General features: G+C 43.2%; 2 protein-coding genes and 1 long non-coding RNA gene across 3 annotated transcripts in view; 1 reads left to right on the top strand and 2 right to left on the bottom strand.

The window, feature by feature from the left end:
• Positions 1-617: 617 nt before the first annotated feature.
• On the bottom strand, positions 618-16443 carry f2.L (coagulation factor II, thrombin L homeolog). Its single transcript, NM_001091823.1, is given in 14 exon segments — positions 618-912; positions 2732-2802; positions 2917-3095; positions 3719-3892; positions 4349-4516; positions 4948-5074; positions 5326-5430; positions 6604-6903; positions 7090-7220; positions 9465-9576; positions 10716-10766; positions 12313-12337; positions 14106-14266; positions 16349-16443. Coding segments are annotated over 14 exon segments (1824 nt in total). The 5' UTR covers positions 16422-16443; the 3' UTR covers positions 618-765.
• A 3797-nt stretch (positions 16444-20240) lies between these two features.
• Positions 20241-22611, bottom strand: LOC121402902. Its single transcript, XR_005966853.1, has 3 exons — positions 21829-22611; positions 20431-20635; positions 20241-20341 (listed from the first exon to the last, which is right to left on the bottom strand). It is a non-coding gene; the product is annotated as an uncharacterized LOC121402902 (long non-coding RNA).
• A 248-nt stretch (positions 22612-22859) lies between these two features.
• The window catches only part of arhgap1.L (Rho GTPase activating protein 1 L homeolog), a 31540-nt gene continuing 30187 nt past the window's right edge, over positions 22860-24212 (top strand). The window contains 1 exon segment of the mRNA NM_001087086.1: positions 22860-22955. The gene's annotated coding sequence lies outside the window, so the exon portion shown is untranslated.

The following is a 24212-nucleotide window of genomic DNA, read 5'->3' on the forward strand; positions in this document are numbered from 1 at the left end:
GTGCCTTCAAAGGCTCGAGATCAAAGTTTTCTGGCCAGCCCAATCGACGAGTCTTCTGATAATATCGGTTGGCTCGTTTCCCAACATACAATTATTTGTACTGGCCACTGAGCTTAAAGGGATTCTGTCATGTGCTTTCAGAAAGAGCCAACACTTTAGGATGGAACTGCTTTCTGGTAGGCTGTTGTTTCTCCTACTCAATGTAACTGAATGTGTCTCAGTGGGACCTGGACTTTACTATTGAGTGCTGTTCTTAGATCTACCAGGGAGCTGTTATCTGGTTACCATTCCATTGTTCTGCTGGGGGGAAGGGAGGGGGTGTTATCACCCCAACTTGCTGTACAGCAGTAAAGAGTGACTGAAGTTTATCAGAGCACAAGTCACATTACTGAGGGCACCTGGGAAACTGACAATATGTCTAGCAACATATCAGATTTCAAAATGAAATATAACAAAAACCGTTTGCTCTTTTGAGAAATGGATTTCAGTGCAGAATTCTGCTGGAGCAGCACTATTAACTGATGTAAAACCATTTTTTCCCATGACAGTATCGCTTTAAGCTGAATGTAATTTGCAGCTGGGTGCTGGCCCTCTCAATCACAAATTGAACACAAACATCTATATTAAACCTTTATTGAAATGCCATATTACCAAATAATAGATAGTTGTATATGTATGGTGTCTAGAGATGGATGTATGAGGAACCAGATGGAATGGGCGATTGGATTTTGGGGAACGAGGGATTCCTTACTGGCTTTTCCCAGGTCACGAGCTTCCAAACTTCTCTATAGTCTTCATAAGCCACTTCCTCAGACGATGCACGTGGACATAAAAGCCGTATTTGCCGTCGCGGTCGCAACCTTCCCCCCATGATACAATTCCCAGTTGGACCCAACGGCCTGTGTCTGGATCCTGTGGAAAGAGAACATCAGGTGTAATAAACAGGTTAACTCTGCATCTCTGAATCTTCTGTATTGAAAGAAAAACTCATTCTAAGCGACGTCCCAATACGGTACATTCATAGCACATTTTACATTTGTAAATGGAATTGCTATTGAAAGCGGCACCTGTCTGACACTTGTGAGTCTGACACTTGTGATTCTCTGAACTGCTTGTTCTGACTATTGAAATAATGTAGCAGAAGCCAGCTCTCCTCCAACCAAGACTCCATTTCCCACAATGCCTTGCTTGCCGATTTCTGCTACATTCTTCAGGTATGGTCAGATTCCTGAGCTGCTGTGTATCTTGTCCCTGAGTTATTCTGTAGATCCCCTGGGTCTAAACTCTGCCTGTTTTACTGGACTTTGTCTTTGTTTGCTGCCCGCCTTGATAACGGGCCTGTTATTGGACTCTGGCTCTTTGTGTCACCTGCCCTGACTTTTGCCTTGGTCTGTGTAATGGACTCGACAGTAGCTGCTATTCTTTAACACTAATCAGTCTGCTCATAGTCCTGTCTAACAGCTTTATCCAGCAAATGGGCTCTGTCTGCAACCAGATCATTTCTAACAGGCCCATTTCTGCTGAATTGTGCTTAGTACAGGGAATACCTATGCTGCTATAGTTTTATGGGATCTCTCTGTACAGACTATGAGCAAACTTAGGGACTGTTCCTGCTGAATTGTGTTTAGTACAGGGGAATACCTATGCTGCCATAGTTTTATGGGATCTCTCTGTACAGACTATGAGCAAACTTAGGGGACTGTTCCTGCTGAATTGTGCTTAGTACAGAGGAATACCTATGCTGCTATAGTTTTATGGGATCTCTCTGTACAGACTATGAGCAAACTTAGGGGACTGTTCCTGCTGAATTGTGCTTAGTACAGGGAATACCTATGCTGCCATAGTTTTATGGGATCTCTCTGTACAGACTATGAGCAAACTTAGGGGACTGTTCCTGCTGAATTGTGCTTAGTACAGAGGAATACCTATGCTGCTATAGTTTTATGGGATCTCTCTGTACAGACTATGAGCAAACTTAGGGGACTGTTCCTGCTGAATTGTGCTTAGTACAGGGAATACCTATGCTGCCATAGTTTTATGGGATCTCTGTACAGACTATGAGCAAACTTAGGGGACTGTTCCTGCTGAATTGTGCTTAGTACAGGGGAATACCTATGCTGCCATAGTTTTATGGGATCTCTCTGTACAGACTATGAGCAAACTTAGGGACTGTTCCTGCTGAATTGTGCTTAGTACAGGGAATACCTATGCTGCCATAGTTTTATGGGATCTCTCTGTACAGACTATGAGCAAACTTAGGGGACTGTTCCTGCTGAATTGTGCTTAGTACAGGGAATACCTATGCTGCCATAGTTTTATGGGATCTCTCTGTACAGACTATGAGCAAACTTAGGTGGCTGTTCCTGCAGAACTGTGCTTAGTACAAGGAAATATCTACAGTAGTTGTATAGAAGTGTACAGTTGTTCCTGCTGTGGTAAGGGGCATTTATGACCATTCTTGGCTGGATCCATGTCATACCAACCACTCCTGGGGCAGCAGAATGCTCTCTATAAGTTTCTAGCTTGGAAAGTATTTTCTTTAGACCAGTAAGAGAAGACTTTCACCCAGCAGTCAACAAGAGATCCCACTGACTGGGCCAGCGGGTAGCATTAACTGGTCATCTGTTTAGATGCAAACATCTTATTCGTTGCTATGGGTTACTGCTCCTGGGCAAACTTCATGCCTTTTATTACATATGGGGGAGACCTGTGTCATCTCTAATATCATTACCTTCATGACAAATGGACCTCCGCTATCTCCTTCACATGCATCTCCCCTCTTGCTGTCCTCCGGACTGTACCCTGTAAAAGGAATAGTTTCCAAGAAGATGCATCAATATCACCTCGTGAGCTGCTCTTTATTGAGGGTCCTAGAGTATCTTGCTACAATAAGTATGCCCACCCCGTTGCACCCACCTGCGCAGAACATGTTGTCTGTGATCTTGATCTTGGTGGAGGACTTGCAGGTTTCCTGATCCACAATGGGGAGGTTTATCTGCTGTAAGGCCTGTGGAAGGTTTTGTGCCCCAGCACTCCAGGTCTCTTGGAGATTCCCCCAACCTGTAACCCGGCCTTTGTACCCAGCTGCAAGGAGCCTACAGACAGTTGCAGAAGGTACATATTTTAGATATTGAAATCTCATGCACTTGGTTTCACAGTCTAAAGCCACATTGTCACATGAATTCAGTGCCTGGCATGGACATGTACACCAGTGCAAGACACAACACACCCAATGGCAGTAGAAGCGAATGAAAAGTCAACTGCCATAGCTGGGATCATCTCATGAAGAAGACCAATTGCAAAGTGTTTAGGTCACAACCCACTTTGGTGGTAAGATACAGTTGGGATGTCAAAACCAAGGCTCTTGTCTAAATTTGGACAATGGGGAGGTAAGTTTTTTGATTGACTTTCGTCCTACCTGTTTTGGCTTTTGAGGGATGGGAAAAAGTTGTGCTCTACAAAGTTTAGTTTAGCTGAACTACAGAGCATTTTCCCTAAAAATATGGTGGGATATTTGGGTATAGTATGTAGACATAGACGGTTTATCTCCCAAAGGACCTGGTCATCTTCTTCCCAGCCCTCTTTATTCATATATGAGGAACAAGCCATGTTGAGTGGGAATTATCTCCAATCCATCTCCTTGTTTTCCAGACCTACCCATAACTCCAAGTTATTGTTAGAGGGGAACCTTTGAGTAATATTTAACCATATTCCTTACTTGACCACAGCGTCCTTGGTGGGTAGGCACACAGGGTGGATATAGTTGCTTAAGGCCACCGGTCGCTTGAGTTGGATAAGAGCAATGTCCCTGTCAAGGTTCTCCTTCCAGTTGTATTTGGGATGAACAATGATGCGTTCAAGCTGCGCTATCCTCTCTGTTGCTCTCTCATACCTGGATGTGAGATATATGTAAGTATATACAATAAAAGGAATGTTACCAGTTAATTATTCTTAGTCATTGCTGGACACCAGGTTCTACAACTGAGTGCTATAATCATCATTAGTGTAGACCAAGGTTCCCCAACCTTTTTTTTACCCATGAGCCACAGTCAAATGTGAAAGAAGTTGGAGAGCAATATAAGCGTGTCAAACGGTTCCTGGGGGTGCCAAATAAGGGCTGTGATTGGCTATTGGTAGCCCCTATATAAACAAGCAACCCGGTTGGCAGTAAACTTAGTTTTTATACAACCAAAACTTGCCTTAAAGCCTGGAATTTAAAAATAAGCACCTGCTTTAAGGCCACTGGGAGCAACATGCAATGGGTTGGTGAGCAGCATGTTACTCACGAGCTACTGGTTGGGGATCACTGGTAGAGGCTCGCTAATATAGCAATAAATGATGTACTTACTTTGTGCGGTAGTGTTTACCAATCCGCACCAGGATGTCATCAGTGGTGTAATTCTTATCCCAGGGGGGATAGAAGATGCAGTGGGCGGCAGTCAGCACCCAGCGATCACTCAACAAACTGGCCCCACAGAGCAGCTCTTGAGGGCTTTTCTTAAACAGCATTACCTGCCTATGTACAAGATGACATTTATCATGATTGTAAGTCACATTAGGTCACCTTAACCTTCCACAACCACAATCTACCACTGTATACCTGCCACTATTAAGAATATGGAAGTTTTAGGCCATGACCACAGTCTGGAATCATCATGTCCAGTGACCCCCCGGGCTAGGGTTGCCACCTGAACCAGACATTGCACTTTTTACATGGGCTTCTATGTCATAGAGCCATCCCCTGATGTGCACCTCTAAACATCATCCCAGACCATTGTCATCTTCTCTGACCCTGACATCACCTATCCCACCATCCAGACCTTCCACCAGCCAAAGATGGCAACCCTAGCCTAGACATATCCCCAATTTACTTGGAATACCCCCCACTTTGAAACACATATTTAGATATCGGTGGCAAAGAGAGAACACCACTCCTGGTGGCATTACCATGGTGCACTGCCCGGCTCGGCGTTTTCACCCTTAACGATCCGGCCCTGCATATAGGACTCCATCAGCTCCTTTTCACCTTTATCCTCCACGGACTTCTGCTCAAAGAGGGGCCTCAGGCCGCAAACTGGAAACAGAAAAGGTCCTTTAATACTTGGTGCGACACACAAAAGGTTACAGGATCCAATCATGTAGCTTTGGCTAGCAACATAATGTCGTGATCTAAGAAAAGATGTTTATATATCATAATGGAGTCTTCTAGATATAGATTTAGCAGGGGAAAACCCTGTTTGCTCAAACACATCCTAAATCAACGCCCGTATAGGTATTCCTCTGCATAAAACACAAGTTTCAGTTCATAAAATCCGATTTCCTCACCTGCCTCTCCGGACCCAAAGGTCTTCTCATCAAAGAAGGTCTGGTGCTCTTCAGTAGTCGTGCGCCCAGCAGGATTGTTTAGAATATCTTCATCTATGGGACTGTCTGCCAGAGTGAAGGAAAGGCCAGTTACCCAACAGATCAGTATAGAGCAGTTTTTGTATTTCTTGAACTCAACAAGGACATAACCCTTTGATAGAAGTATTGCTCCAATCATAACATACAACTCGTTACATTCTCCACCATATTTGAAGAGTAAAAGTATTTTGGAAGTAGTTTCTCGAGTTCTTCTGGCTCAGTGGTGCACCTAATTCAAAAGGGTCCTCCAATGATAATCTTGACTCAGATCTCTGTTCTTTCTTCATACAATAATGTTGTTGGCCTTATGCATATCTCTCCTAGTTCAGAACATCTAAACAGAGTTATTCCCACCTTCTGATGTTTCAATACAGTGTATTATCCATAACCCAAACCTCATTAGGAGAGAGGAGCAAAATTAACCTCATTGGAAAATCTTCTTGACCCTTGGGAGTCTAAGACTACGAGGGGCAAATGATAGATTTATATCATAGGTTAAAGAGAATGTAAAGGTTTTGAATAGTGTTTAGTGTTCTACTGCTCTCCTAAGTAAAGAGAATGCTCCAATGAGAATCTTCCCAACCAAGTCTACATCTGTTATGTTGGTTCAATCCAACACAGGTTCAGAGGTGTCAAAGTGTAAAAATGATCGTGTATTTTGCACTTTCCCTCTCCCTCCTCAGTAAATTACCCCTAATAAACAATATAGGTAATGGCTAGAGGTTTTTAGGAGAAAACATGGAGGAACACAATGTGTTTCCAGTTTGTGCAAAAAGATGCAACAATTCAATGAGGGGTTCCTTGTCATTTAAAGCCAGATATTGTAGGAAAAGGGGAACATGAATTGTCTCCATTTTCTCAGAAAAGGTAGTCCAACATATGGGCTACTGATGACTGATGACAGAATATTGCACAATAAAACCATTTTTTATGAGATTTCCAGAACCAGAAGCCCAACTAAAATGCAAAGGGATTCTCCAATGAGCATCCCAGCTGCTCAGTGTTAGTCTGGCTCCATGTTTTAGGGTCCTGCAAACCTCTTAATGTTTCATTCCAGTGTCATATCACGGAGCCAAAATTACCCAATAAACTCAACAAGATGGCTGACATAGCACTTGGCTGGTGCGCAGAATTCTGTCACAGGACAGGAAATTTTTCAGCCCAAACACACTCAGCCTGTGACAGTCTACAAAGCCTTACCGCAGTAGTTCACGTTGCAATAGTCGTAGGTCATGTTGGGGTGGGACACAAAGCACCACAATCCCTCCCCGTCATTGTCCGGGTTCCGGCAATAATTTTCCTGCAGTTTGATTTCTGGCATAAAGTCTTTGCGGCTGAACTTCTGGACACTTGGGGAATCCCAGGGCAAACAGGGAAGGCCGGAGATGGTCTTTGCCAGTTTCCCTTCATAATTTAATCCAAAATCTGTCTCACACGGTTCCATTTTCACAGGCTGATCCTGTTTAATGAGCAGAGGTTCCACTGTGGTTCTGTTTGTGCCTGTAGGGAAAGGAATCATTATTAGGGCACAAGGAACAGCCCAGGAAATGGGTGGCAACGCACACCTACTTAATCCTTGCCCAAATGTTACCTGATCTTAACCACCAGTATAGTCCAACAGATAAAATAAATAAAAAAGGACTAAAAGCTACTGTATTTGGGAAATTGGGAAAGTGACAAACGTACCACACACAGATATGACACACTCCTCCCATTGCTTCTGAGGGTCTGTCGTGTAACACCATGGACCTGTCGGGTTGTTATTTGGATTGCGGCAATAGTTTTTAGCCAAACTTGGGTTAATGTCAGGGCTGAACCTAAAAAATGAAACAGGCAGAAAGTGATCCAATAGATTTCCTCTGCATATTAATATGCATAGCTCTCATGGGTGGACACGACCTGTTACCCAAACCCAAATCTGCATTTGTAACATCACAAATAACAAGCTACTCAAGCTTACATGTCTTTGGGAAGGGACTGCAGCTGTGGGATAGCAGGTATAGTAGGGAGAGATGGTGCCTATAGTAACAGTGGATAATAGTCTCTGGGAAGGGAGTGTGACTGTGGGATAGCAGGTATAGTAGGGAGAGATGGTGTCTATAGTAACAGTGGATAATAGTCTCTGGGAAGGGAGTGTGACTGTGGGATAGCAGGTATAGTAGGGGGAGATGGTGTCTATAGTACAGTGGATAATAGTCTCTGGGAAGGGAGTGTGACTGGTGGATACAGTATAGTAGGGAGAGATGGTGTCTTATAGTAACAGTGATAATAGTCCTCTGGGAAGGGAGTGTGACTGTGGGATAGCCAGTATAGTAGGGAGAGATGGTGTCTATAGTAACAGTGGATAATAGTCTCTGGGAAGGGAGTGTGACTGTGGGATAGCAGGTATAGTAGGGGGAGATGGTGTCTATAGTACAGTGGATAATAGTCTCTGGGAAGGAGTGTGACTGTGGGATAGCAGGTATAGTAGGAGAGATGGTGTCTATAGTAACAGTGGATAATAGTCTCTGGGAAGGGAGTGTGACTGTGGGGATAGCAGGTATAGTAAGGGAGAGATGGTGCCTATAGTAAACAGTGGATAATAGTCTCTGGGAAGGGAGTGTGACTGTGGGATAGCAGGTATAGTAGGGAGAGATGTGCCTATAGTAACAGTGGATAATAGTCTCTGGGAAGGGAGTGTGACTGTGGGATTAGCAGGTATAGTAGGGAGAGATGGTGCCTATAGTAACAGTGGATAATAGTCTCTGGGAAGGAGTGTGACTGTGGGATAGCAGAGTATAGTAGGGGAGAGATGGTGCCTATAGTAACAGTGGATAATAGTCTCTGGGAAGGGAGTGTGACTGTGGGATAGCAGGTATAGTAGGGAGAGATGGTGCCTATAGTAACAGTGGATAATAGTCTCTGGGAAGGGAGTGTGACTGTGGGTATAGCAGGTATAGTAGGGAGAGATTGGTGCCTATAGTAACAGTGGATAATAGTCTCTGGGGAAGGGAGTGTGACTGTGGATAGCAGGTATAGTAGGGAGAGATGTGTCTATAGTAACAGTGGATAATAGACTCTGGGAAAGGGAGTGTGACTGTGGGATAGCAGGTATAGTAGGGAGAGATGGTGCCTATAGTAACAGTGGATAATAGTCTCTGGGAAGGGAGTGTGACTGTGGGATAGCAGTATAGTAGGGAGAGATGGTGCCTATAGTAACAGTGGATAATAGTCTCTGGGAAGGGAGTGTGACTGTGGGATAGCAAGTATAGTAGGGAGAGATGGTGCCTATAGTAACAGTGGATAATAGTCTCTGGGAAGGGAGTGAGACTGTGGGATAGCAGGTATAGTAGGGAGAGATGGTGCCTATAGTAACAGTGGATAATAGTCTCTGGGAAGGGAGTGTGACTGTGGGATAGCAGGTATAGTAGGGAGAGATGGTGCCTATAGTAACAGTGGGATAATAGTCTCTGGGAAGGGAGTGTGACTGTGGGATAGCAGGTATAGTAGGGAGAGATGGTGTCTATAGTAACAGTGGATAATAGTCTCTGGGAAGGGAGTGTGACTGTGGGATAGCAGGTATAGTAGGGAGAGATGGTGCCTATAGTAACAGTGGATAATAGTCTCTGGGAAGGGAGTGTGACTGTGGGATAGCAGGTATAGTAGGGAGAGATGTTGTCTATAGTAACAGTGGATAATAGTCTCTGGGAAGGGAGTTGCTGTGGGATAGCAGGTATAGTAGGGAGAGATGGTGTCTATAGTAACAGTGGATAATAGTCTCTGGGAAGGGAGTGTGACTGTGGGATAGCAGGTATAGTAGGGAGAGATGGTGTCTATAGTAACAGTGGGATAATAGTCTCTGGGAAGGGAGTGTGACTGTGGGATAGCAGGTATAGTAGGGAGAGATGTTGTCTATAGTAACAGTGGGGATGACAGGATACCACCATGACAACAGTAGGGACAACACTTTGATGCCCAACCAGAACATACTCTGAACCTTGGCCAGTAACACCCAAATATATCAGTAAAGATAAAACGTTGGTTGTACAATGTAGTTCAGACACTGCAGGTCACAAACTCACTTGGTCTTGTGTGGGTAGTTACTTATCCAGTACTGACATTCTTTGCCAGACCTTGTGACACTGACATTCCCTCTATAATGGGTTCCGGTTCCTTCAGCACATGTACTTGTTCCTAGTAATCAATTAAAAGCCCAGTCAGAACAAAGCCTGTATGTTATAGAATGGCCAGTTCTAAGCAACTTTTCAATTGATCTTCATTAGTTATTTTTTTACAGTTTTTTTTTTAATTATCACCCTTCTTCATCTAACTCTTTCCAGCTTTCAAATGGGGGTCGCTGACCCCATCTAAAAAAACTGCTGTGTAAGGCTACAAATGTATTGCTACTTTTTATTACTCCTCTTTCTATTCAGGCCTCTACTATTCATATTCCAGTCTCTTATTCAAATCAATGCATGGTTGCTAGGGTAATTTGGATCCTAGCAACCAGATGGCTGATATTGCAAACGGAAGAGCTGCTGAATAAAAAGCTAAATAACTCAAAAACCACAAATAATAAAAATGAAAACCAATTGCAAATTGTCTCAGAATATCTCTACATCATACTAATGTTAATTTAAAGGTGAACAACCCCTTTAAAAGGAGCATGTGGAAATGAGAGCCTAAGAACAGAGACAGAAGTAAATATATATATATATAATACACAATAACCTGTAAATAATATCCTTATAAACGGTGACTAGTGATGTCATCAGTTATAAATGGTAAGTAGAGATGTCATTTTTTTTCATGTGACTCCTAAAACGTGTGTATTACAATAAATAAAGTACCCCTTGTTGGAAAATATAAGGATATTAGAAGTAACCTCGGAGTTCCATGACCTACAGGACTCGTGCTTTTATATGGTCATGAAACTCCTCTGTGGCTTATAATATCCTTATAATACACAAAACACAAAAGCCATGAATATCCTGTAAATTATATCCTTATAAACGGTGAGTTCTGATGTCATCAGTTATAAACGGTGACTAGTGATGTCATTTCTGTCACATGACTCACTAAAATGTGTGTATTATAATAAATAAAGTACCCCCAGTTGTAAAATATGAGGATATTAGAAGTTACCTCGGAGTTCCATGACCTGTATAAAAACACTCGGCCTTCGGCCTCGTACTTTTATATGGTCATGAAACTCCTTGGTAACTAATAATATCCTTATATTTTACAAGAGGGGGTACTTTATTCACTATATATTTAACAATAGGGGGTACTTTATTCACTATATATAAAAGACAAGGCAAAGTGCGACATACCTTTTAAGCAGTCTTCCCGAGCATCTCTGGATTTCTTCTCTGGTTCACAATCTGTGGGAGAGTTCAATGCAATTAATAAATGCAGAAAGTTGCATGGCCTTTATATTTTGCCACAATGCTTGCATCTGCAGACATGGCAGCTCCATGAATACTATTTCCTAGAAATACTGTATATTAGACAATAGTGAAGCATATTTCTATTCTACATGAACTTTTCCCCTTAACCAGAAGTGATGTCACATGCTCCTATGATGTCACATGCTCGTATGCCATCACTAAATGCTTACTGCGCATTTGCAGCATTTAAAGGGAACCTACAAAACATTGGGAGAATCTGGTAGGATGATGGGAGACTTTGGGGCCCAAAATCAGGTGACTGTCAGTTTGACAGCTCTGCAACAAGCCTTTAAGTGGAGCGGGGGTGGGGGGTCTGTGATGTAACGACACAAAGCCATGACATAACAGTGGTGAGTTGTGGCCCATGGCAGACAATTGCTGAGTAAGCAGGGTTACAGAGGGGTCTGAATAAGAGATTACAAATGTCCAGGCAGTACATCGCCAGTAAATTTGTAATACTGGACCCATTTAATTGGTATATTACTGGCTAGGTCGGGGGGTGCCAGAGGAAACCCTTACAAGCATGAGAATAACATACAAACCCTATGTAGAAAGTGCCCTGTCTGGAACCAAACCCAAGACTCATCCCCTGCAAGACTAAAGAATGACAATTATTTCAAGGGGAAATATTCCCACCCATACAACTTCATGTAAAATTACCCAGCGTCCTCTTCTTCTTCTTCTGCTTTTTGCTTTACATGTGTTCATCTTTCCGCTTTCATAATATTAGCAGTTTTACACCTGTAACCTTCTGCATTTGTAAAAGAAGCACAACGTGACAACTAAGGGGAAAAAACAAAATACCTGTACAGGATCCGTTATCCAGAAACCCATTATCCAGAAAGCATCCGAATTATGGAAAGGCTGTCTCCAATAGACTGTATATTATCCAAATAATCCAAATTTTTTAAAAATGATTTCCTTTTTCTCTGTTGTATTAAAACATTTGTACTTGATCCCAACTAAGATATAATTAATCCTTATTGGAGGCAAAACCAGCCTATTGGGTTTATTAAATGTTTATATGGTTTTCTAGTAGATTTAAGGTCTGAAGATCCAAATTACAGGAAGATCCGTTATCCGGAAACCCCGAGGTCCCGAGCATTCTGGATAACAGGTCCAATACCAGTACTTTTATTTTCAAAAGTGCTTAGTTCATTATAGGAAAAAAATCCCACACTCATGAATACATTTTATTTCTTTAAGGCTTAAAGGGACAATACATCTTATTTATAGGATTTGTATTCACTTTGTTTTTCTACAAATCATTAGTAGGGCATTGGCATTCTACACCTTATACCACATGGCAACTGTGAGAACAAGTGGTAATGTACAATGCCAGTCCCTCTACTGCATTCCCCTGTGCTCTGGTATATTGCTATCACCTCCCTACTACTGACCTCTGAACTGTGAGGAAATCAACAAACAGAAGCGGGAAACCAACACAGAGGGAGATTGGAAAAGATTCAAATGAACTCACCTTTGTATTTGGTCCAAAAGCTATTCTGCAATAGGTAGAAATGATTTATCAGTAGCAACCAACATGTATCCATGTAAACACCACCAACATTCATATATAATGTGTACAGCGTAGAATGGGAGACATGAAGGTTACTGTATTTGATAGTTGCAAGGGAAGAGATAGGAGGTGGAATAGAGAAGCAAAAGACAAGTTTGAGAGTTTTGTACCTTGTATAGTAGCAGTGCCTATAGTAACAGTGGATAATAGTCTCTGGGAAGGGAGTGTGACTGTGGGATAGCAGGTATAGTAGGGAGAGATGGTGCCTATAGTAACAGTGGGATAATAGTCTCTGGGAAGGGAGTGTGACTGTGGGATAGCAGGTATAGTAGGGAGAGATGGTGTCTATAGTAACAGTGGATAATAGTCTCTGGGAAGGGAGTGTGACTGTGGGATAGCAGGTATAGTAGGGAGAGATGGTGCCTATAGTAACAGTGGATAATAGTCTCTGGGAAGGGAGTGTGACTGTGGGATAGCAGGTATAGTAGGGAGAGATGGTGCCTATAGTAACAGTGGATAATAGTCTCTGGGAAGGGAGTGTGACTGTGGGATAGCAGGTATAGTAGTGAGAGATGGTGTCTATAGTAACAGTGGATAATAGTCTCTAGGAAGGGAGTGTGACTGTGGGATAGCAGGTATAGTAGTGAGAGATGGTGACTGTGGGATAGCAGGTATAGTAGGGAGAGATGGTGCCTATAGTAATAGCAGGTATAGTAGGGAGAGATGGTGACTGTGGGATAGCAGGTATAGTAGGGAGAGATGGTGCCTATAGTAACAGTGGATAATAGTCTCTGGGAAGGGAGTGTGACTGTGGGATAGCAGGTATAGTAGGGAGAGATGGTGCCTATAGTAACAGTGGATAATAGTCTCTGGGAAGGGAGTGTGACTGTGGGATAGCAGGTATAGTAGTGAGAGATGGTGCCTATAGTAACAGTGGATAATAGTCTCTGGGAAGGGAGTGTGACTGTGGGATAGCAGGTATAGTAGGGAGAGATGGTGCCTATAGTAACAGTGGATAATAGTCTCTAGGAAGGGAGTGTGACTGTGGGATAGCAGGTATAGTAGTGAGAGATGGTGACTGTGGGATAGCAGGTATAGTAGGGAGAGATGGTGCCTATAGTAATAGCAGGTATAGTAGGGAGAGATGGTGACTGTGGGATAGCAGGTATAGTAGGGAGAGATGGTGCCTATAGTAACAGTGGATAATAGTCTCTGGGAAGGGAGTGTGACTGTGGGATAGTAGGTATAGTAGGGAGAGATGGTGCCTATAGTAACAGTGGATAATAGTCTCTGGGAAGGGAGTGTGACTGTGGGATAGCAGGTATAGTAGGGAGAGATGGTGCCTATAGTAACAGTGGGATAATAGTCTCTGGGAAGGGAGTGTGACTGTGGGATAGCAGGTATAGTAGGGAGAGATGGTGCCTATAGTAACAGTGGATAATAGTCTCTGGGAAGGGAGTGTGGCTGTGGGATAGCAGGTATAGTAGGGAGAGATGGTGTCTATAGTAACAGTGGATAATAGTCTCTGGGAAGGGAGTGTGACTGTGGGATAGCAGGTATAGTAGGGAGAGATGGTGCCTATAGTAACAGTGGATAATAGTCTCTGGGAAGGGAGTGTGACTGTGGGATAGCAGGTATAGTAGGGAGAGATGGTGCCTATAGTAACAGTGGGATAGCACAGGTGGGTACAGGTAGGAGATACAGTAGCAGTAGGAATAACACGGGGGAGTGTCGTCAGCCAAAGCATCAAATACCGTTTCAACTGTAGACTCTTTTATCTCTCGGAGCTCCTCGTAGCTACAGATCTCTTCAATGCATTCCCGTTCAAAGTTCCCCTGCCGAAATTCTTCAAAGCCACTGTTGGCTCTGCGGGAGCGTTTCAGTACAGTCATGGCCTCCTTGCTGTTCAGGAAAACTAACAGAAATGTCAAAACATACTATTGAGATTCTCAACCACACAAGTACAATATACCCCACATTCAAAAGAAAAATGCATGAACTGCCCCTTCCTTCACTCTGCTCTGTTCTCTGCCCTGCAGTTGCTCGCGCATTTTAATGCATCTTCCAGCTTGTTTGTAAAACTCACATTTCAAAATATTCAAGGTTGTGGTTTTTATTGATCAAAATTTTTTCAAAGGATGGATAAACTGGCACCTCAAATTTTAATAAAAGAGCCCAACACCTCAACGACCCTCCTACACATCAGTTCAACAAAGAACTTTCATCTTTGCACAAAGAAACAAGGAAAGAAATTCCCAATTTGCATTTGCAAAACAGGATCATGGGAAATAAATAACAGTTGCTTTGATCTCCATAAGATAAATGTGAAGACGCTGAATAATTAAGAACTATGCCATTTCTTTGAGAAATTTAAAAGCAGTATAGTATGGGATCTGTTATCTGGAGAGCTTGGCCTCAAAGAGGAAGCGTGAGATTGGATTCACCCTTGTCACTTCCTGTTGTCCCATGTCATTTCCTGTTGACCCAAGTCACTTCCTGTTGACCTATGACCTCTCACGTACTCAGCAGAGGGATTTGGAGAGAACCCATCACATTGGTCAACTATCTCTCCGTTTGGCCAGTTTTGAACAAAGACGAATTCAGGACAAAACGGGACAATTAAAAAAACGAGTCAGATACATAGGGGAACAGAGCGCCCGAAGTAGAGGTCTCCAGACCATGTGACAGTGACATCACTAAGCGCCATTAATTAAATACGTATACATTATACAGGTTTTGTTAGTATTGTAATCATTCCCTATCTATATATCATTGACATAATGGATCACAAATGGTATGGTCCATCATTCTATGCCCCAGTGGAATCTAAAGTCTAACACTCTAGGGCCAATGTCATCAAGAACCAGGATCTTCCAGGTTTTTCATCTGTGGGAGGAAGACCAGAAAAAAACTCAACTTCAACCCGATTTTATCCAGGAATGAAGAACATTTGCTGTGGACTCCAGCAACACACACACCAATAGGAGACCCACCCCCAACACCCCACAAAAAGCTGAACAGAAGAAGGACTACATATTGGACTATCTTCAACTACATTTTTTTCTTCCTCGTCTGTGGCCTCCATCCTCCTACACTACCAGGGATTCCTTCTCTATCTCCTACGTTGTCCCTGTAGGTTGTCTATATTTCAGTTTAGGTCTTTGTCTTAGAACAGGGCTGTTCTACTGGAGACCAATGGGCTCAATACAGCTCTCCAAGGACATTATTAGGGAACCCAGTCTGCCCATGGGCTTTATAAGTGTCTTTGTATAACAATACAGGTATGGTATCCATTATCCGGAAAGCTGTTATCCAAAATGCTTCGCATAACCAAATGCTGACTCCCATGGACTCCATTTTATCCAAAATTTTGAAAACAATTTCCTTTTTCTCTATAATAATAAAACAGTAGCTTGTACTTGATCCCAACTAAGATATAATTAATCCTTATCGGAAGCAGAACCAGCCTATTGGATTTATTTAATGTTTACATGATTTTCTAGTAGACTTTTGGTATGACGGTCCAAATTACAGAAAGATCCATTATCCGGAAAGCCCCAAGTCCTGAACATTCTGGATAACAGGTCCCAAACCTAAATTTAATTATATTTGGCCCTCAAACTGGTCTTCCATCAGCTTATGGGCTCATATCATGGACTGTTCAGTCTTGGAAGAGACCATATAAGGACAACAGCCCTTTTATCTATACATTCACATCCCACCACACAGATATTCCAAACAAAGAGCCTTATATCCCTATTTGTACGAATTAATAACAGAATACCACATTTTGTAGACCCTCCTAGAAACCAGTCCATTGGCCCAACCCCCCATAATGCTAGGGGTATAAGTCCCCATACGGTTCTGACGAGGAACTACAACTCCCAGCATGTCGAAAGGAAACTGGACATCCTTGGTTTAACCCCTGTCTGCTGCCTCATTCTCAGTTACCTGATTTCTCAGTAATTTCAAGCAATATCCCCCCAAACCTTCTTACCATTGTGACACTGGACTAGAGACAAGGTGGCTACCAGGAGGAGACCCCATATTAGATGGGCTCTTCGCTGCATAGTGAGGAGACAGGAGTCAGTGAGATGCACAGATTTAGCTGGAATGACCAGAGATGTCTGTCTGGGCTTGAGTCAGGGACACACGGACCCTCCTCTCCCACCCTCCCCCTTGCTGCTCTCCCCAACCATCCAACAAGTGGGGTCAGTGCTAGTTACACATTCACTAACAAACATTCAGTCCAAACAAAGGGCTAAATGCTCAGCACAGCAAAAGGCAAGATGTGACCATGTACCGACCCACCAGCACTGCACCTCCTATTTCTGATCTCCAAGCCCAGAACTGAGAGCCTCTAACTGCCCCCAGTACTGAGATCATACATAGACTGAATATATATCTATACAGAAAGGAACCAAGTATTGGAATAAGACATCATAATTGTGATTCCTAAGGACTGTTATACTGTAATTCCCAGCACTGTACTATTATACTGTAACTCCCAGCACTGTACTGTTATACTGTAACTCCCAGCACTGTACTGTTATACTGTAACTCCCAGCACTGTACTGTTATACTGTAACTCCCAGCACTGTACTGTTATACTGTAACTCCCAGCACTGTACTATTATACTGTAACTCCCAGCACTGTACTGTTATACTGTAACTCCCAGCACTGTACTGTTATACTGTAACTCCCAGCACTGCACTGTTATACTGTAACTCCCAGCACTGCACTGTTATATTGTAACTCCCAGCACTGTACTGTTATACTGTAACTCCCAGCACTGTACTGTTATATTGTAACTCCCAGCACAGTACTGTTTTACTGTAGCCTTGAGCACTGTACTGTTATACTGTAACTCCCAGCACTGTACAGTTACATTGTGATCTCTAGCACTGCCCTCTTATACTGTAACTCCCAGCACTGTTCTGTTATACTGTAACTCCCAGCACTGTACTGTTATACTGTAACTCCCAGCACTGTACTGTTATACTGTAACTCCCAGCACTGTACTGTTATACTGTAACTCCCAGCACTGTACTGTTATATTGTAACTCCCAGCACTGTACAGTTACATTGTGATCTCTAGCCCTGCCCTTTTATACTGTGATTCCCCTGCACTGCTCTGTTGTACTAAAACTCCCAGAACTGTATTGTTACATTAGGATTCCTGAGAAATGTTCTGTTATACTTAAAATCCCAGCACTGCACTGTTTATAAATCCACCAACATTGTCCCTAAATAAATTTCCATAGATTTTGTCATGCTCCATGCGTGTCAGAGTCAATATTTGTTTTGGGACAAGAGGGAACTGACATTCGGGACAAGGGTTCAAAGAGCAGGGTCAGAGCTAAGCCAGCGGGGAAAGCAGGGACGATGTTTATACACAGGTGGGACGATGTTTATACACAGGTCGGTGGGACGATGTTTATACACAGGTGGGACGATGTTTATACACAGGTGGGAGATACGGCTCTTACACTTCAGCCCAAGACAATTGCTAGGCAACAGCTTTCCCTATATTATATGAATAAGGAATCCTTGAGTTCTAATTGATATCATTATAGGTCCCAGATGTTTTAAACTACCTGTAGAGGTCTCAGGAAGAATTCTGGGAACTGTAGTTGGTCTTGCACTGGGTTGGGAAAGAATGGAGCAGCTTCCTGGTGTAACTCTCCTTCTAACCTTGATTGTTCTTTTTTTTATCACAGAAGGGAACCATCATCAGAGGGACAAGCGGCAGTGGTTGCTAAACCCACATTGGTGACCCCTTTGATGGCTCCCAGGGCCACCATCAGTAATTATGCAACCCAACACTACTAAGTTAGCCGAGCCTACCCCCAAAGAGCACCCCCATTATTAGCCCACTGGTCACTTGAGCCCCTGGGTGGTGGCCAACCTGATCCATCCCAGCTACTCCCTAGTCATGCCAAAACTCCACCTGTGATGCACCCAAACTCCACCAATACCCAACCTCAGACTAATGATCACTGGGCGCCCAGGGCTGGATTTAAAATTGGTGCACCCATCGTTTGCACAATGAGGATGATGTGGGTGGGAGATTCAAATGGATGTCAAGCTCTTCTATCATTTCTAGGGTTGCCACCTGGCCGGTATTTTACCGGCATGGTGGGTAAAAATGATGGTGGATACCAATGTTATTAATAGGGAAAACAGATAAAATATATAGGTAGGCCGGTATTTTTTTCCATAAAAGGTGGCAATCCTACCCATTTCCCTGAGCAGATGCAGCTAGGGTTGCCATCTTTTTTGTAAAAAAATACCGGCCTTCCTATATATTTTATCTGTTTTCCCTATTAATAACATTGGTATCCACCATCATTTTTACCGGCCAGGCCGGTGGTGGTAACCCTAGATGCGTCCAGTGGGTGGCATGTCGCCCGGCGACATATCCCTAATTTCCCCGAACTGCCTTCCCTGAAGTCGCTCGAAGTTGCCTCATGAGGAAACTTCGGCCGATTTCAGAAAACGAAGCGCTCCGAGTGCCATCCCGCCAGCGATTTACATTCTAGCTGGAGGGAAGATTAGTTGCCCTCTCCTCTTCTTCGGGGCAACTAATCTCCGCGAACTGCCTTCTCCGAAGTAGCCCGAAGTTGCCTCACGAGGAAACGAAGTGCTCCGTGTGCCATCCCACTGGTCGATTTACATTCTAGCTGTCGGGAAGGCAGATTCGGGGAGATTCGCCCGAAGCTGCCTCACGAGGAAACCGGGCGATTTCGGAAAACGAAACACTCCGAGTGCCAACCCGCCGGCGATTTACATTCTAGCTGGCGGGGTGGCAGTTCAGGGAGATTTGTCGCCGGGTGACTAATCTCCCCGAATCGCAGCATGTGTCTCTGCCCTAAATGTATAAAAAGATATAATTCGTCTGAAGCAAATAATCATTGGCAAGTAGAATTTTAGCAAAATGCTGCTCCCCCAGCCAGACCTCTGCATGGACTGTCCTACAGCTCTGTAAATATTTAGTGAGAACACAATGTTTTGTGCAAAGCGGCGTGGGAGGAAGTATTAACAATAATGTAAACATGGAGGAGAGTGTGCAGGTTTGGATACACAGCTACGTGCCTCCATGTAGGTCTGTTTCCCAATCTGTATCCAAAACCTGTTGTGCATACTTTGTACAATGTGATTTGTCCTGAAGAGATCAACCCATGGTCCGGCTGGACCGTGACCTGAATTTGGGGGAGGGGATGGTATCACTCCAACTTGCAGTACAGCAGTAAAGAGTGACTGAAGTTTATCAGAGCACAAGTCACATGACTGGGGCAGCTGAGAAACTGACAATATGTCTAGCCACATGTCAGATTTCAAAACTGAATATGAAAAAATCTGTTTGCTCATTTGAAAAATGGATTTCAGTGCAGAACTCTGCTGGAGCAGCACTATTAACTGATGAGTTAAAAAAACAAAAAAAAAAACATGTTTCCCCATGACAGTATCCCATTAAAGGGGTTGTTCACCTTTAAATTAACTTTTAGTATGATGTAGAGAGTGATATTCTGAGACAAGTTGCAGCAAGTTCAGCAGCTCTCCAGTTTGCATTTTCAACAGTTTGGTTGCTAGGGTCCACATTCCCCTAGCACCCATGCACTGATTTGAGAGACTGGAATATGAATAGGAGAGGCCTGAATGAAAGATGACTAAATAAACAGTAGCAATAACTATAAATATGTAGTTTTACAGAGCATTTGTTTTTATATAAGGTTGGTGACCCCCCATTTGAAAGCTGGGAAGAGTCAGAAGAAAAAGTCACATGACTGGGGGCACCCGGGAAACTGACAACATGTCTAGCCGCATTTCAGATTTCAGAATTAAATATATAAAAAAAAGTCTGTTTTCTCTTTTGAAAAAAAGTATTTCAGTGCAGAATTCTACTGGTGCAGCACTATTAACCATGACCGTATCCCTTTAACATACTTACCTTAACTAACGGGTGGCGTTATTTGGTGATGAGGGTTCCTGTTGAGAAGTAAAGGATAAGTTAAGTAAGTCACACATTGTTTGTAAACAGACTTGGGCACATGCAATGCACTTTCATGGCCTCTCACCTTAATTCCTGAGGATCCCCAAAATGAAGAGGAGGAAGGAGCGTCCCACACTGCAGCACCTTGTCCTCACACCACAGTCCCATACCTTCTGCTTGGGAAAGAGTGGGGCCCAAAGCCAAGCCAGGCGGGAGACTAAGCAATGTCTGCAACAGGGCATGTTGTGGGCCTGTCACATGGGGCGAGGAGGGAGATATATCCATTCAGCCTGCAGGGTTAGAAGCAGAGACAGTAGAATATCAACAAAATATCTGATGTAAGGGCAACAGTTTGGGGTCCAAGTAATTACAAGATGAAAAACTGAGAGTAGTCCATGGCCTGGGATTACAACAAGGAGCACCTTTTAATGCAAATCTGATATATTAAAGGAGAAGTAAACCCTAAAAATGAATATGGGTAAAAATGGCATATTTTATATTGTGAACTTATTGCACGAGGCTAAAGTTTCAGTTTGTCAATAGCAGCAATGATCCAGGACTTCAAACTTGTCACAGGGGGTCACCATCTTGGAAAGTGTCTGTGACACTCACATGCTCAGTGGGCTCTGATTGGCTGTTGAGAAGCTAAGCTTAGGGCTCGTCACTAATTATCCATCAGAAAATGAGCTTCCCTGGCTGTAATATAAGCTGATGCTACAGGTTTGATGATTATTAAATTCTGATGCTAATTGCACTGGTTTCTGTGCTGCCACGTAGTAATTATGTGTATTAATTACTAATCAGCCTTATATTGTGACATTTCTATTCTATGTGTACTGTATATTGTGAGTGGGTCCCTAAGCTCAGTAAGTGACAGCAGCACAGAGCATGTGCAGTGAATCAGCAGAAAAGAAGATGGGGAGCTACTGGGGCATCTTTGGAGACACAGATCTTTACTGCTAAAGGGCTGTGGTTGCCTTGGGCTGGTACAGAAGCACAAAACATAATGTACAACATTTCTACCTACTACTTTAGTTAGGCTTTAGTTCTCCTTTAATATCTTAATGGCAACTGCCTTAGTGTAAGACTGTGTGTGTCTTCCCTCTATGAACTACAACTGGATGCTGCGGTGTGAAAGCAGCCCAACGCACCTTACTATATTAGAAGTAAACGTTCCTCCATGTTTTTTAACCAGATGGCTTCTGCTGGGCTGTTTCACTAGTCAGAACCAGCAGTGCAGGGAATAGAAACTGCCCCAGATTCCGCTTTCAGTAGCAATGACACTCACAAATAGCCTTGAAAATATTTAATGGACGTTTATGGGAAAGTTATTTAGATGACATTGTTTTTCATTAGACAAAAGGCAGTTTGTGGGTATAGTTCCCCTTTAATTCCCTCTCAGAGTCCAATACCAATAAGCCATTGTGCTAAAGCGCCTGTGTTACACGATACTGCAGCCTTGTTGCAATGTTAGAATACACACCTATACACTATAGGGACTGACTCCCAGTCCCCAGCCTAACCAGTTGCACTGTAGCATCATAACAATACTATGCTCACAGTGCTGGCCAGGAAGGAAAGTGTACGGAAGCAAAGAGAAGAAAAGGACAGGGATTGGCTGAATAGTGGGGGCGGGACGAAACGTCAGAGGCTGCCAGCAAAGTACCGGATGTTGTGCATTTGCGGCCAAAGCTACGGGAATGGCCATTAATATTGAGGGCAGAAAGCGAAGAGGAGAAAAGGACAGGGATTGGCTGAATAGCGGAACGGAACGAAACGTCAGTGGCTGTCAGCAAAGTACCCGATGTTGTCCATTTGCGGCCAAACCTGGCCATTTATATTGAGGGCAGGAAGCGAAGAGAAAAGTACAGGGATTGGCTGAAATGTAGGGGCGGGACGAAATGTCATTGGTTGGCAGCTGAAATACCGGGTGCTGTGTCTTTGCTGGCAAAGTAACATCAATGGCCATTTATATTAAGGGCAGGTAAACAGGGAATCAGCTTAATCCAATAGAAATAGTTTATGTATGCCACAGACGCAATACTTAAAAAAACAGTGGCTGTTCCCATATGCAAGATAATTTGAATGAATTATATTGCTCCAACTGCCCAAACGCCCCATATACACTGTCATATTAAATCCTTCCCCATCTGCTGTATGTTTTGTATAACCAAGGCAAGTTTTGTATATTCATCTTTAATAAACTATTTCTATTGGATTTGTACTCGGATAAGTCTTGGAAAAGAACACTGGTGTGGAACGGAAGCCATGTTTGTATTCTATAAGTCTTGGAAAAGAACACTGGTGTGGAACGGAAGCCATGTTTGTATTTTAACCCCGACTCCACATTTAAAACGGGCACAGAATGACCAATACTACACTTCCGGTTTCCAAAAGGCGTTGCCAGGAAGTTGTGGTGAAAGTCCTCCTGACAGGAGAGGGGCGGGCAGAGTCGTCATGGCGACCGAGCTCCTCTTTCCTTTCCATACCCGGATATTTGTGAGTGTGTCTGCGCTGCTGGAGCGTCCGGGAGGAGCCGAGGAGAGAGAGAGAGCAGATCGGGTTCGCAGGTTTATACACTACTGAAGAGCTGAGGCCACAAACAGTCAGGTAGGTGGATGGGAGGTACTAAGAGGGTATTGTGAGACGTGACGTCACCTTTCTGCTGCCCAGGGCCAGGGGGCTGCTGGGAATTGTAGTTCTAAAAGCCTGGAGTCAGGGCAGAGTCGCTTATTCTTGCAGGAAACCGTATAAAGCACTGCTGGTGTTTAGCATTAAAATGGAGCTCTCACTATACAGGAGACTTTGTCTTTGTCAGTGTGTGACTAGAGTCTCTTAAATACCAGAGTCACTTGTGTGGTGATGTTACCTGATGGGGCTTAAAGGGACAGTAACTACAACAATAAAAGCTTTTTAAAGTAATTTAAATATAATGTACCGTGGCTGTGTGTTGGTAAAATGTATGTGTTTGCTTCAGAAACACTACTATAGTTTATATAAACAAGCTGCTGTGTAGCCATGGGGGCAGCCATTCAAGCACAGGATGCACAGTAGATAACAGATAAGTACTACTATAGTTTATATAAACAAGCTGCTGTGTAGCCATGGGGGCAGCCATTCAAGCACAGGATACACAGTAGATAACAGATAAGTACTACTATAGTTTATATAAACAAGCTGCTGTGTAGCCATGGGGGCAGCCATTCAAGCACAGGATACACAGTAGATAACAGATAAGTACTACTATAGTTTATATAAACAAGCTGCTGTGTAGCCATGGGGGCAGCCATTCAAGCACAGGATACACAGTAGATAACAGATAAGTACTACTATAGTTTATATAAACAAGCTGCTGTGTAGCCATGGGGGCAGCCATTCAAGCACAGGATACACAGTAGATAACAGATAAGTACTACTATAGTTTATATAAACAAGCTGCTGTGTAGCCATGGGGGCAGCCATTCAAGCTGAAACTTGAATCTTGAAACTCAAATGAATGGTTTTGCCTCCAATAAGGATTAATTATATCTTACTTGGGATCAAGTACAAGCTACTGTTTTATTATTACAGAGAAAAGGGAAATCAGTTTTAATCATTTGAATTATTTGATTAAAATGGATTCTACGGGAGATGGACTTCCCGTAATTCGGAGCTTTCTAGATAACAGATCCTATACCTGCCGTGACTGACACACAGTGGGTTGATATAACAGGGCAAAACCAAAAGAAGGGGACGCGGAGGGGGCAAACATATACAGTCGCTTGTTTTGTAGTCTCTGGGATGTGACAGTAGTGTAAAGTACAATCAATCAGTGTATGTTACACAGTGGTATGAGCAGTAGCATTAGTGTCACACTTTACTGTTGAT

Source organism: Xenopus laevis, chromosome 4L, assembly GCF_017654675.1.
Source record: "Xenopus laevis strain J_2021 chromosome 4L, Xenopus_laevis_v10.1, whole genome shotgun sequence".
Lineage (NCBI taxonomy): Eukaryota > Metazoa > Chordata > Amphibia > Anura > Pipidae > Xenopus > Xenopus laevis.